This window comes from Podarcis pityusensis (genome assembly GCF_964106645.2).
Source record: "Podarcis pityusensis genome assembly, chromosome: 13".
Classification (NCBI taxonomy): domain Eukaryota; kingdom Metazoa; phylum Chordata; class Lepidosauria; order Squamata; family Lacertidae; genus Podarcis; species Podarcis pityusensis.
Genome location: NC_138038.1, coordinates 39,593,515 through 39,608,895, shown reverse-complemented (window position 1 = coordinate 39,608,895; position 15,381 = coordinate 39,593,515). Strand labels below are relative to the sequence as shown.

At 47.2% G+C, this 15,381-nt stretch overlaps 1 protein-coding gene across 1 annotated transcript; it reads left to right on the top strand.

Moving 5' to 3' along the window:
- Positions 1 to 3,497: 3,497 nt before the first annotated feature.
- On the top strand, positions 3,498 to 14,783 carry TRIM72 (tripartite motif containing 72). The gene is made up of 7 exons (XM_080978041.1): positions 3,498 to 3,651; positions 6,525 to 6,938; positions 8,059 to 8,154; positions 9,418 to 9,648; positions 10,788 to 10,810; positions 12,663 to 12,781; positions 13,639 to 14,783. The coding sequence occupies exons 2-7, from the start codon at positions 6,546 to 6,548 to the stop codon at positions 14,208 to 14,210; spliced, it is 1,434 nt and encodes a 477-aa protein (XP_080834167.1). The 5' UTR covers positions 3,498 to 3,651; positions 6,525 to 6,545; the 3' UTR covers positions 14,211 to 14,783.
- Positions 14,784 to 15,381: the final 598 nt, after the last annotated feature.

Sequence of the window (15,381 nt, the reverse complement as noted above, 5' to 3'; positions counted from 1 at the left end):
TATTTCACTGACACACCTCTTGGCTCTGCTCTGGAGTCATCTTTGTGCAAACGTTTCCTGGAAGCCAGGCTAATAGGGGAATGCTGCCGACTCAGGGGGCTTCCAGACTGTTGCTATTTTCGAGTGGGATGCAATCACATATCAGCAATTACAGGTTGTGCAATGACAGTTGACGGGGAGGCCCTGTGCAATCAATCTGCTTCTCCCAAAGACCAGACTTTTTGTGATAAGGAAAGTGAAGGGGAAATGTGTTGGAAAGTGTGGGATAGGACTTACTTGGATACAAAGTCATCTCACCTCCCCACAAACAAATCAGAAGCCAATGCTCTTTCAATAGCAGTAGTGTGACTCATGCAACACGCATGCAAGACAGAACAATAATTATACATAATTATACATACTTTATCAACCTTCTGAGGAAAAATACAAAACATTAAACAAAGCCACAGAGACTTGCGAACTACCCAACCTAAGATGAACTTATAATGTCTGGTTTCAATAGATTTTTCAAATGCTTAATTCAGTCTTTTAGATAAGTTCATGAAGATACCAACCAAAGATAAGTTCGGTGTTATTCACAATACCGAGAGATGCTAGTGGAGTTGTAGACAATAAAGTTGTAGACGACAGGGTGCCGGCGTTTTGCACCTGTTTCGCCCTGGCAGTCCAAATAATCAAGAGGCCGCTGTCTGCCCCCAATGGAGCCCTTTTACTGGGGCTTTCAGGTAGCACACTCCCAAGCTAGTTTTCTGGGCTTCTTCAGCGGCCTAATCTCAAAGTCTTGATATGTCTATTGATACTCAATCTTATAGAGAATACTCTTTCTTGGCTTAAGCTTAAGAGACTGATTTGCTTAGCCTATTCAATGCTCATTCAACAGCCAGCACTGTCCAATCTCCCAGCAAACAAATCATTACGCATTCATCCAGAACAGGCCATCTAGAAACAAACCCAGCCAGGAAGTGAGGAGGCGCCGCAAGTCAGCCACTAGGTGCCTCTGTAGGGCTGCTTCAAGGGAAGAGCTTGACAAAGTTTGCAGTTGGGTGGCAGCATGGAAGGCTGCATAGCCTATGGCAGGGGTCAGCAACCTAAGGCCCATGGGCCAGAAGTGGCCCGCGGAGTTCGTTTGACCACCCCATGAGCCGCCCCCAAACTGAGTTGCCCACTCGCACACTGCGCTAAACTGGCGTGGCGTGGAGACTCGCTTCCGCAGCACCGGAAATTACGCGATCCAGCCCACGGAGGGATCTCTGCAGGACCAATCCGGCCCAGGCAAGATAAACCTTGCTGACTCTGGCCTATGGTACCAAAAGATGCTGGGTAGTTAATCACTCTGCACTGGACCAGCTGAGAGGGAGACAGGCTTTCAGATTTAAGGCTCAGGGTCACGGCCCCCATTCCTTCAAAGATTCCTCACTAGACCTGAAGCTTGGACTGCAACTACTAAGACACCAATCTTCCTAACTTTTCTTGCAGGGTTGTTGTAAGGTCCTTGGAGGAGGAGGGGATCATGTAAAATTGTGTCAGTGCTGTGCCACTTCAGATTGCAGGCAGTGCTTCTAGAAAACAGAGATGCCAGGGTGATGCCTGGGCTGGAACCTTTTCTCCCTTGCAAACCTGGACCAGAACACATCTGGGCCTCCATTTTCAGTCTGAAGTGATGCAGCAGGGCAGGGAATCTCCAAACATGGTCCACCAGGCTGCTTTTGGGAAGCCACTTCCCCCCCACTACACCTGATGTCATATGTTATGTCAGGTGTGGGGCAGGTAAGGGCAGGGCTTCAAGGGAACAATCCAGACAAAGTGGCTTCCCAATTGACCCTTTGCTGGAGCAGGGCCCACTCCCAACTGCCTGTCAGAGGATGGTTGGTAGGAGGGCACCATTCTCAAGTTGGCAGGGAGCAGTGTCCATGCAGTGGAAGCAATTTCTCCCTCACGGAGCTTCTTCTTTTGAAGCCACCAGAATCAGAGGTTGAAAGGAGCAACACAAACTGGCTTGCCAACCATCAGGTTGGCAAGGCCTCTTGTGCTGCCGTTCCCAAGCATGGGAACTCCACGTCTGAGATTTTGACAGGTGGGTGGGACAACACAAAGTTGGCTCACAGGCAAGGCCGTATTTAGGTTTGATGAGGCTCTAAGCTACTGAAGGTAATGGGGCCCTTTATATGTCCAGCTGTCCTTTGTCAACAACAAATTGTCGCTGTTTTTCGTGTTGAATATATGCTATATGGTAATTTAAGGACCTAACAGGTATCCATAGCCATTTGCACATAACAAAATATGTATTATATCAAAGCAATTGTTGAACTGAAATACAATTAAGAAGAAGTATCCAGTTTTTTTTCCTTTTAATTTTTTTTGGGGCCCCCAGGAGAGTGGAGCCCTAGGCTATAGCTTGTTTAGCTTATATGTACCATATTTTTCGTCCTGTAGGGCGCACTGGCCCATAGGACGCACCTAGTTTTGGGGGGGGGGGAATTAAAAAAAAAAAATTTCCCCCCCACCAGCCGCGGGGCTGGGGCGGGGGAAGCCCGAGCTTCCCCCGACCCCAGCCCCCAGATCAGGCTGCCGCCCCAAGCCTTGCGCGCCCGGCGGTACATCCCTCCGGGCGCGCAAGGCTTGCGGACATCTCCCCGAAGCACGGGGCGTGCTCTGCAGCGCGCCCCATGCTTCGGGCTGCAGGCTGCTGCCCGCAAGCCTTGGGAGCCCAGCGGGCACTCCCGCGGGCTCCCAAGGCTTGCGGATAGCTTCCTGAAGCCTGGAGAGGGAGAGGGGTTGGTGCGCACCAACACCTCTTGCTCTCCAGGCTTCAGCGAAAGCCTGCATTCGCCTCATAGGACGCACACACATTTCCCCTTCATTTTTGGAGGGGAAAAAGTGCGTCCTATAGGGCGAAAAATATGGTAAATCTGGCACTGCCCACATGGCCAGAAAAAAAACCCCATCCTGATACACAGTCGTGGTGCAGGTTCACCATCTAATCACCTCCTGTACCCAAAGTTCACCCCAAATACCACCCAGTCCATGACTCACCCAGAAGATCGAGCTTCATCCCCCACCCATGTCTTATTCCACCCAGCTCAGTTCCCTCTGCCTGTTCCTGAAAATCCCCAAATGCCAAATGTAATGGTCAAGTTGCCTGTCAGTCTGCAATATCCTTTGCTAGGAAACTCTAGAGCTTCCACTTTCCCTCGCCCCAGCCCTCAGCTGCTCCATGCACTCAAGAATGCAACTAAGGGGCTGTCCCTTGCCCTCCCCCCATAGCAACAAGCAGGGAGTTAGGTATTTTATGCAACAATGTCAGGCATTCGCCTCTAGGAGGCGCCCTTGAATCTGCAGAGAAGGCTGCATCAAGGAATGAATATTCTTGGGCCAAGTCATTTGAGTGGCATCTTTGGTGAGGGGGAGGAATCCTCCCACACACCAGCCGCCTTTTCCTCCAGGGCACCCCCCGCACCCCCCGCACCCCAGCCTTCCCAGAAGTACGGTGCCCTATAGAGCTATATATAGTTAGAACTGGGTGGGACCAAGGGTCATTCACTTGGCTTCTGTGCCCGTCCGGGGATGGTTGGTGTCTCCTTGCTGCCTTTCTGATCTCTGGCTGTTCCCTCTCTGGACGCTGCTGCCTCTCTTCAACGCTTGTCTGTCCTAGTAAGATCTTCCTTTCTTTTTCTTTCTTTCTCTTCTGATTCTTACTTCATGCCTTTAACCATGTTCCAGATACATCCCCAAAATCTAGAGGATCGGGCTGGCATTTTATTTAAGAGTTGGTTAAACAGATAATTTTTAATTAAAAAAAAAACCTGGTGGGTATTGCAGGTTCTTCAAATGTGGGAGGGAGTGACCGAGGGGAGTAAAGTCCAAATGCTGCCTAGTTGAGCGGAGCAGATAAGACGAAAGTCTTGGGCAGCACAGCCCCTGTTCTTTGCAGCCAGCAAGCACCTATCTGGCATTTGCGCCCATTTTTGAATTTATTGCTCGGCGTCCACTGCAAGCATAAATTAAAGGTGAGGTGGATGCTGCAGGTTGTTCTGTAAAAGGAGATTAGATGAGCCAGGTGGTCCTAGGCAGAAAGGCACGATATGGAGAGTTACAATATAATTTTTGAAAGGACTCTGAAGCTGGAACCTTAAAGGTGGATCTGATGCTTGATCCTTGGGAAATCTAGGTAAGGCTTTCAGCGGGCTTCTTGCATCCCTTGAAAGGCTAAGATAACATCCCAAAGGTGCCACTTTCAGGGATGTGATGGAGCAGGGGTTGCCAACATGGTGCCCGTGGGCACAGCGATGCCATTGAATTCTCCCCCTGGTGCCCACAAAGCCTCTGGTCATATAACCCACTTACTGGCCCCTTTGTCATGAGGCAGTTCCTTTTTCCTCCCCCAGAAAGTACACAGAGCTGTAGCAGGAAGAATGTCACTCTTCTCCACTTCCCGTTTCAGACCTCTCTGCTTTTCAAGGCTTAGGTTAATCCACTGAATCCAACTTGGCCCAAATTCCTTTGAAAAATGAAACGTGTATTTTCTCTATTGCCACCTAGAATTAGCTTATCATGAAAGTTCATCAGGATGTTTTTACTAAAATGCATTTCCCCCTCATATAATGCATTTATAGGTGTTATTTTACCTAATATATGCATGTTTATGTACACCTTTCCCTAATAATACACCTTTACCTATGCACCTGCAATGCAATGCAATGGTTGGAGACCTGCGTTGGAAAAGTTGGAGAAGTGCAGCATTCAGTGCTTAGCTGTGTTCATGCATTGTTTCAGGAAATGTGGGTTAGGCAGCCACGCATTAAATTGCCAACACAATTGAATTTCTCCTGCATCCATCACTGAGAGGCAGTGTGGAGAATTGAGCAGAGATCCAGGAAGCCTTCAGTTCATATCCCTGCTTAATGCCCAAGGTCATCACTGGGTGACTTTGGCTTAATCAATGTCAATCTCTCAGCCTAACCCACAACACAGCTCGTTCTGATAAACTTGAGAAGGGGCAGAGAGAGAGAGAGAGAGAACAGTGTATGCCGCCCATGCTCCTTAGACGAAAGGCAGGATAAAAATAAAAGCCGGATACAGAGGCGATGAAATTGAAGACTGCAGATGTAAACTACATTGTCTAGATCCGAATTTACAGTGCCATGCAGCCCAGAACACTGCAACAACCAGCATCACGAACGCTAAGCAGTTTATCGGGAAATGCAAGAATATACCACAAGGCAGAGCAGGGCTCCTGTTACCATGCCAGTTTCCCCTTCTGAACTATTTATAGGGCATTTGTCAGCTTGGCCTGTAGATTATCCAGCAGCTGCTTTGCAGGCATCACATTCCTCTCCGGCTTGCAATAGTTCAGCCTGAGTCAGCCCTGAGTAGGACGGGGCCTGGGAGGAAGAGGTGGCGAAAGCAAGGAAATCACGGGTTGCTTGCTCAGAAGAACTGCACTAGCCCTCTGCAATTGAGCAACAAGCCTGGGATTCCCACTTTGAGAAAGGCACCAGCTTTGGGTGCTTTTATCATGTAGGACAGTTGCTAAGAGACCGAGCTGTGAATCAAGGAGAGCCTGGGTTGAAATGGGTTTCTCCCACAAATTCACACACGGCTTCTCAAAGTTGGGTCCCAAGCTGCTGTTGGACTACAACTCCCATCATCCCTCGCTAGCATGTCAGGAATGATGGGAGTTGTAGTCCAACAGCAGCTGAGGACCCAGGCTTGAGAAACATTGACTAAGGTCACATCCACACCATGCATTTAAAGCATTATGATACCACTTTAAGGAGTTCCTCCAAAGGATCCTGGGAGCTGTGGTTTGTTAAGGGTGCTGAGAGTTGTTAGGAGGTCCCTATTCCCCTCACAGAGCTACAACTCTCAGAGGGGTTTAACAATCAAATCCCTCTTCCCAGGGAACTCTGAGAAGCCTCTGGGAAGTAGAGGTCTCATACTCTGGTTGAGGAAGATGCACTGCTGTCTTCTCTGGATGATCCTTTATGATCCACTATAATCTCCGCAGTCTCTCTGGTCTCTCTCACCAGAATCTCCTCTGTCTCTCCCTCAGTCTCCAACTCCCCTCAGAATCTGTACAGAAGCTTCTCCAGCCTAAAAGAACTGTGATGTTACAGTAACAATTCTAAACGAGTCAGTGTGGTACAGTGGTTAGAGCGTTGGACTAGGACCTGGGAAAGACCAAGGTTCAAATTCCACACTCTGCCATGAAGCTCACTGGGTGACCTTGGGCCAGAAAGTCACTGCGTCTCAGCCTAAACTACCTCACAAAGTTGTCATGGGGATTCGATGAGGAAAGAGAGAACCATATATGCCACCTCGAGCGCAAAGCTGAGATATAAATGCAACAAATAAATAATAAATAGTGGTAGTGGTAGTAATAATAGTGTATTTCCAATTTCTGGTGGGTGCCTGCCCCAGTGCAGAGAATAAGGAGGCACTGGCGGTCTGATATGTGTGTGGTTAAGCGAAATAAAAATAGAACATGGGTTCAAAATCTCAAGTGCAAGCTCTTTTGGCCCCAGGTTCCTGCTCTTTCCGCCACCATGTCGAAGAAGCCTCTCATTCAGGGCATGCACCAGGACCTCAGCTGCCCCATCTGCCTCAAGCTCTTCCAATCTCCCGTGACGGCAGAATGTGGCCACACCTTCTGCCAGGATTGCTTGTCCAAGGTGCCCAAGGAAGAAGATGGCAAGAGCACAGGGTGCCCCACCTGCCAGGCCATCACCAAGGTGGAACAGCTGTGCATCAACCAACAGATGGAGCACCTGGTGGAGAGCTTCCGGCAGGTGCCCCGAGACCACTGCGAGGAGCACCTGGACCCCCTGAGCGTGTACTGCGAGCAGGACCGGCAGGTCATCTGTGGGGTGTGCGCTTCCCTGGGCAAACACAAAGGACACAACATCATCACTGCAGCTGAGGCCCACCAGAGGATGAAGGTAGGTATCAGTTTTTGAAGGCCTTCCTATCTGGCACCAGACTTACCTGGTCTTGTAAATCACTCCAGTGGACAAACCAGTTTAAACTGAGCAGTTTATCATGCATACCCTCCAACATTTCTCTGATGAAAATAGGGACGTCCCATTCCATAATGACAATTTTACTATTCTTACCCGGCACATCTTACTGGGATGCCCCAGCCACTCTGGGCAGCTTCCAACATATTAAAAAACAGAATAAAACATTAAACATAAAAAAACCTTCCCTATACATGATTGCCTTCAGACCGCTTGGGGGGTCGGATAACTCCAGACCCTCCAACATTTCTCCAATGAAAATAGGGACATCCTAAGGAAAAGTGGGACATTCCAGGATCAAATCAGAAACCAGGATGGCTTCTCTGAATCAGGGACGTTCCTGGAAACTAGGGACAATTGGAGAGTATCATGTGGCAAAACTGTCCTATGGTCTGCAGATGTTGGACTACAACACCCATCATCTTTGTGCATTGGTTAAGCTGTCTGAGGATTATGGGAGTTGTAGACCAACACCTGGAGACCTACGGTTGAAAGCCCCTGAGCTAGCCAACATGGTGCCCTCCAGATGTTGCTAGACTCCAACTCACATCAGGCTCAGCCTGCATGGTCAGGGATGATGGGAGCTGTAGTTCAGCACCATCTGGAGAGTACCATATTGGCTACCCAACTGGACAGAAATCTTCCCCAGCCCTATTGGAGATGCCAGAGATTTGAGCTAGATATGCAAAGCATATTTTTTGTACCTGAACTAAGACCTGTATTTTTGTGTTTTTAATGGGACTTGTACTCCAAATGTGAGGTTTGCATCTCATGCTAGTCCTGCTCAGAGCAGACCCAGTGAAATGAATAAATTGCAACCACACCCATTAACTTCAAAGGGTCTGAGTCAATCTAGCATCGGCTACAACCTGTGTGGTTTACCCACCAGATCCACCCTGAGTTCTCAGGTTTGCAACCAGGGTGGGAGAAATAAATCCAGCTAAATAACTATTTGTTTTAAATGATAGATATAGTAGTGGTTTCCTCTCTGGATTAGACCCACATGCCTTATTCCCCTTTTCTTTTCTTGGCGTAATTTTAGAAGCAGCTTCCTCAGCAACAAGTCCAGTTGCAAGAGGCCCAAGTCCGCAAGGAGAAGACAATTGCCCTCCTGAATCGGCAAATAGCAGAAGTGGAGGTGAGTGAAGTTATCTGTAAGGACACATTTAATCTACCAACATATCAGAGGTTTGTTTTTTTACAGGGTTAACTAACATGACTTCCCCACAAAGAATCTTGAGATTTGGATTTCCGTAGGAGTCCCAATAATCCTCTGTGGCTGGGGCCGGCCGCATCATAGGGCAGAGTGAGGCAAGTGCCTCAGGCAGCAGGTGCTTAGACTGAGATATGTGTACCGCATGGCATGTTCTACAGCCACTAATTCGCCTGCTGCCCTCAGGTGCTCTGGAAGGTGTTCTCCCATTGTTGGGGTTGGCGTAATATTCAGCTGACAGACCAGTTATCGTCTGTATGTGGAAGGGGTGGCCACCATATTGTCCTTTGCCTCAGGCAGCAAAATGCCTTGTGTCGGCCTTGTCTGTGGGAGATCCCCATCTGCTCCTCACAGACAGGGCCAATCAGAGGAGGGCCATTTGACCTGAGCTCCAAACTCAAAGGAGGCCTCAAATTTAGACACTTGCCAATGGGGGGGGGGCGCATTTGATGAGGTTCACAACTTGCTTTTGTGACACACACTTTCAGCTAGAAGCTAGAAAACCTGGAAGTGGTCAAGGCTCCCTGGGACTTCTGAGAGGCTCTACTCACAAAACTACAATTCCCAGTGGTCCCCTGGGAAGTAAGGAATGGCTATGAAGCCACTTTGTAGGGTTGATGTGTGCCCAAAGTACATTTGATCAGAATATTTGGGAAGACTTGTTTGATAAAATCCTGCCTATTTTTCCTAACTGCTCACTGGTGAAGAAGGGATTGTTAGTTCTGTGAGGGCCAGTTAACACTTAATTCCCAGCCTGAAAATTATGTTTCTTCATGTGGAGAGAAAGCCCTGAAGAAAGAATATTGGGCACTGTAGTTACCCTTCACAGAGCTACAATTCCCATCGCCCTTAACAAACTACAGTTTCCAGGATTCTTGAGGGCAGATGTGCTTTAAGGCATGTACACAGCCTTAAATATCTTTATTAATTAAGTCATTTAAGTCTCCACAACTCATTTTCCTCCTGAGTAAACCACCACCTCGACAGCTAACCTAAACACCACGGGATTTGCGAGGGAGGCTGCATGGGGTTTCATTTCATGCCAAAGAGGATGCTGGGAAAGAATGACACAAAGCTGAGCGAGAACCCAAGATAAAACGAAGGCTGCTATTTGGCGGGAAGAAAATGCCAAAGACTAGGGCACGAAGTGCAGAAGTGATCCCAGGAGCCCTCTTTCTCCTTTCCCAGGAGACGGTGTCGCGCTTCAAGCATCAAGTGTCCGAGCAGCTGGGGGTGATGCGAGCCTTCCTGGGGGCGCTGGAGGCCTCTCTGGGCCGGGAGGCAGAGCGGGTGCAGCAGCAGGCCACAGACGCCCTGCAAAACGAGAGCAAGACCATGAACCGCTACCTGGACCAGCTCAGGCAGATGGAGGTCGTGCTGAGAGAGGTGCAAGACGAACCACAGACGGAGTTTCTCAGGGTGAGGCTCTTCAGGGCCACAAAGGTCCTCATCCCTGACTTTTTCTCTCTTTTTTTTTGGTCATAGTGCTAATGAGTCACTACATATATGCAATTCCTACACCGCTTATGCAATTGGACGTTCTTTTCCTTGTCTGCTTTTATTTGTTTTTTTATATAATTTTGTTATTAGGTTTTTTGGGGAAAAAACATTTTTTATACATATAAAACATAACATTTTCAATCAACAAAATACAGAGTTCTTTCGAACTCTTAGACCCCCTTCCATCCCTCCATGGGTTCCATCTTTAATATTATGTTTACTGCATCTTTTACCCTTATCTAGCTATTAGATATTTGATCCAATACTACAGATCATCAAGACTGTCCTTTGTAGTGTCTGCAGAATCCTCCCTTACGCTCCCCAGTTTTGTATCACCTCCAGTTTAGAGGAACGAAACCTCTCCCCATTTCAGCCTAAGACTACAATTAAAAATGTTGGAATAGCAGCCAAGCAGCACCTCATTCTGCCACTTCCCACAAGTCATCCAGAGTCTCCATCTGAAATCCTAGTTGGTATCATGTTTAGAAAAGGAAACTTGAAACATTGGGGCTTGTGGGGAAGGCATACATAATTGGGTTACATAATTCATAGTTCCAAAATACTGAACTTCCCACCCCCATCCTAGAACCCCCAGGTACCAATTTTATCTTTCCCCCCTATGACTTCTACCTGAAATACACCCATCCTCACATGATCAAGGATTTTAATGTTTTATTTTATATGGTGTATAAAAATTGTATTACATAAACAAATGAAATTAAAACATTGCTGATTTTTCATTGTGCTTTTATTGCTGCTTTCTTTTCTTTTCTTTTCTTTTCTTTTCTTTTCTTGTATTTCCTTAATACAATAGTGAACAACGTAAGAAATGAAGCAGCAATAGAAAAATACAATTAAAAACCATACAGTGCCTAGCACAGCACATTGTGATTGCTACAGAAGGCAGAAAAATCATTTAATGCTCTGCCAAGACTTTTCAAGCAATTTTCAAGTGGTCCATGGGGGAAAGAAATTTGATACCTACTGGAATAGGGCATAGCAGCTGCTTCTTATTATTCTAATCTAAGCTCTTTCTTTTCCCTGTCTTTTCTCTGCAGAAATACTGTATGGTGGCCAGCAGGTGAGCAGCTGTCCCTTTCTAAACCATGAGCTCTGCCTAAGCTTGACCTGACCCTGTCCTGCCCTCACCCACCTCCTCATGAGCAGAACAAGACCTTCACTCCACATATATAACATTCCTCCAGACCTCCTGGGACCCTCTGTTCCTATGTTAGGATCAAACCATTCAGAAATATGCCATCCATGAAATGCCAATGACTGCTCTTGTGCAGATAAGACACAGTTTTCATTAAGTGGCTTATTAATCTTTGTTAATAAATGGTAGATAAATACAGTGGTACCTCGGGTTACATACGCTTCATGTTGCATACGTTTGAGGTTACACACTCCACTAACCCAGAAATAGTGCTTCGGGTTAAGAACTTTGCTTCAGGATAAGAACAGAAATTGGGCCCGCAGCGGCAGCAGGAGGCCCCATTAACTAAAGTGGTGCTTCAGGTTAAGAACAGTTTCAGGTTAAGAATGGACCTCCGGAACAAATTAAGTACTTAACCCAAGGTACCACTGTAACACAGTGAGACAACCTAGCTCTGTATTAAGTCAGTCACCTTTCACCATACCACTCTTTACAACAGCAACAAAAACTCACCTTTTTTCTTCTAGAAAAAGAGGTGCCAGAACTCACCATGAAAACTTCCCTTGTTCTCTGAGAATGGCAATGGTGCCCACCTGAGAGGTGCTGCAGGAGGAAAAAGCCCTGCTTTTTCTTGATGTAAGCACATTCAGGTGCTTTCCAATAATCTGAACACCATTCTAGTTCAATTTGATCCTCAATATGACAGGTTTTCTTTTGCATTACACTTGTTTTACTTGAATACTGTGTTGAAACCTGCATTATAATGGAATGCAGTGTGGAATGTGCTTGTTCAGGATGCCAGCCAATCCCCCAGCTCTGCTATCTTCAAAAATGTTTCATTCTCCTTACTCTCTGTTTAAAACACACACACACACACACAGAGAGAGAGAGAGAGAGAGAGAGAGAGAGAGAGAGACTGCATTCTGTGCCCAGTGAGAATGCTCAGTCCTCATTTGGGTGTTTGCAGGGCTTTTCTCTCTTGGCTATTTCTTTACTTATATTTACCGTATTTGTACTTCTGCAAACCTTTGTCTGACCAGCATTTTGGGATGCTCTTTCCACTGCTGAAAATCTTCAGAACTTGAACTGTGCAGAGCAGAGCAGGGTTCCCAAACTGTGGTCCATGGACCATCAATGGTCCGCAAGCTTCATTCAGGTGGTCATCAATGTGTGTGTGAAGTTCACTTACAATTTGAATTCTATGGAATTCAAATGGCAATATGGTGGTACCTCGGGTTACGTACTTAATTCGTTCTGGAGGTCCGTTCTTAACCTGAAACTGTTCTTAACCTGAAGCACCACTTTAGCTAATGGGGCCTCCTGCTGCCGCCGCGCCGCCGTAGCCCGATTTCTGTAGTTATCCTGAAGCAAAGTTCTTAGCCTGAAGCACTATTTCTGGGTTAGCGGAGTGTGTAACCTGAAGCGTATGTAACCTGAAGTGTATGTAACCCAAGGTACCCCTGTACAATACAAGAAATAAAATAAGCAGTTAAGATACAATTAAAAACCATACAGCACTGAGCACAGCACATTACAGTTGCTCCAGCAAGCAGATAAATAACTTAGTCATCTGCCAAGACTCTCAGCAAGTTTCAAGTGGTCCATGGTGGTGAGGGATTTGGGAACCACTGGTGCAGAGCTTTAAAATAGCAGTGTGAAAGTTTAGAGGAGAAACGATGTCCTTGAATTTCTGGAGGTGTGGGAGTGGCAATTTGGATTTCTATTCCCCCACCCACCCAACCCAACCCCAATGCACACCTTCTTTTCCTTGCTGTAGATTGCAGAAGATTCTTGGAGAGTCCCCTCCAATTGCTCGCATGGACATCCAACTCCCCATCATTTCAGATGAGTTCAAGTTCCAAGTCTGGAGGAAGATGTTCCGTGCACTCATGCCAGGTAGAGATCCAAGGAGGGAGGAGCTGTTGGACAAGGCTATGTGTACTTTTCTCAACAAGGTTTTTAAAAAATTTCATCCAGGTAACCCATATTCCACACCTGGGGAAGCTGATACCTGCAGCTCAGATAAATTATGCAAATGCAGGAAATCTGCATACATTCATTGATTTCTACATTAGCCAATCAGTGAAAGGAGAAAGGGACTCAGCAGGACAATACAGCTTTACCCTTGAAGCACCAGAAATCTTAGGAGTGAATCAAGAGTGCCATGACTGGATGTCCTTTGACTTTTTAATACTAAAAGCAGCTGTGGGAGCCTGAAGTTCTGCCTACAGCAGTGGTGTCCCATTCCCTGCTGTTTCCCTGTCCTACATTGCCTCCCCTCCTAGATGCTACTAGAAGGGGGAACAGGTATTTATTGTGCTCATCTCCCCCCCCCCCTCCATCAAACTGCACTAATAGCACCTTTGAGAGGGGTGATCTTGATCAGGAAAACTATGCAAAGGAAATGACATATCTTGCAGCATCTGTAAGACCAGTCAAATTCCCCTCACAACCGAAAAACCAACATCCCTTTGTGGTGCATTGTGCAACTTAGCACATTAAAATGAGCAATATGATTCCAAGTATTTTTGTTCCAAAAATAAAGCATGGAAATCCCATCTGTGGATTTACTCCTTGCCTTAAGAAAAGTAAATGAAGGGAAGAGTCATGGCTCAGTGGTAGCACATCTGCTTGGCATGTAGAAGGTCCAGGTTCAATCTCTGGTAGCATCTCCCCAGAGAGCACCTGCTAGTCAGCTTCGGATGTCCATAGTCGCACTTGTCCCCTGACCTCACCTTCTTCCTCCTCCCCAGCCTTGGAGAACCTCACCTTTGACCCAGACACGGCCCAAGCTAACCTGGTGGTGAACGAGAACGGCAAGCGAGTGGAGTGCGTGGAGCACAAGCAAGCCGTGAGCACCGATGACCCGCAGCGCTTCGATAAGTCCAACTGCCTGGTGTCGCACCAGAGCTTCTCGCAAGGTGAGCATTACTGGGAGGTGATAGTGAGCGACAAGCCCCGCTGGGCTCTGGGCCTCATCTCGGCCGAGGCAGGGCGCAAGGGCCGGCTCCATGCCACCCCCTCCAATGGCTTTTGGCTGGTGGGCTGCAAGGAAGGCAAGACATACGAGGCCCATGTGGAACACAAGGACCCACAGTCGCTGAAGCTGGAGGGGAAGCCCAGCCGTATCGGCGTCTACCTGAGCTTTGATGACGGCATCCTTGCCTTCTACGACGCCAGTGATGAAGACAACTTGGTTCCCATGTTTGCCTTCCATGAGCGCTTCACGGGCACTGTCTACCCCTTCTTTGATGTCTGCTGGCACGATAAGGGCAAGAACAGCCAACCCTTGGTCATCTACACTCCAGAACCAGAAGGGCCGTAGTCCACCCTGGGAAGAAGTTATCGGCACCACCAAACCTAGTCAGCTCTTACTTTATAGACACACCAAGCCATGGCCTCTCTTTAAATGTCCCCAAAGTGTGTGAGCCACATCCCTAGCCCATTCGAAAAGACACCCATATTGCCTCCGGGTATAAGCTTGCTGGAACGGAAGTGTCATAACTTCAGCATAAACACAGGATCTGGCACCAAGTCTGGAATCCTAGCCGCCTGATTGGTTTCCAAATGCAACTTCTCTGCCCTTGTAGTTCACCAAGTAAAACGGGGGGAAATGTGGGCAGCATCTGCACGTTCAGAAATGAGTGAGAGCCTGGGCATGCCTCCCAGTGGCTGGGGGATGGGGGTCTGGTGGCCCTAGAGAGCTCTGTACCCCAGTCCAGTGCCTGCTGTGCCCCTTCCTCTCTCCCCACACCAGCCATCTTAAGTCAAGCTCCATGTCCTCCGTTCCATCCACCCATTTATATCTGCCATCACAATACAGAAGAGTCCCTTCTTTCCTTTTTTCTTTTTGAAAGCCTGAGTCTTGGAGGCACAATAAATTGGTGTAAAGAAACAAGGAGGTCTGTGCCAATTTACCTTACATGCTTCTTCTTTTTCTACTTCTTCTGAGCGCTCAATGTCATTTTTAAGGGTCTCAAGCTTGGACCTTGATTGATACACTCAAGAACATAAGATGAGTTCTGCTGGATCAGGCCAAGGCAGTCAGAAACATACAGCCTTCCACAGTAGAGATAGTATACAGTAATCATGGCTAGTAGCCTTCTCTTCAAATCCTCCTCTAAAGCCATCCAAGAGCATATCTTGTAGGAGCAAGTTCTGTAATTTCACTACACGCTGTGTTAAGAAACACTTCAATTTGCCTGTCGTGAATCTTCCAAACATTCTTTATTGGACGTCCACAACGTCTAGTGTTATGAGAAAGGGAGAAGAGCTTTTCTCTATCCATTTCCTCCATTATTTTATACACTTCTACCAGGTCAGGTCCTCTCTTACTAACTAAGGTGTTTTGAGAGAAGAATCGCTTTGCATTTCTAGAAGCATGCACACAAACACACGTGATTTAAACACATTCCTTTTATCCCACTGTCAAAAAACCAGCTTACTGAACATGAACGTGGGTGGCAGCCTTCAAGTGTCTTTAAAAACAGCTCTCT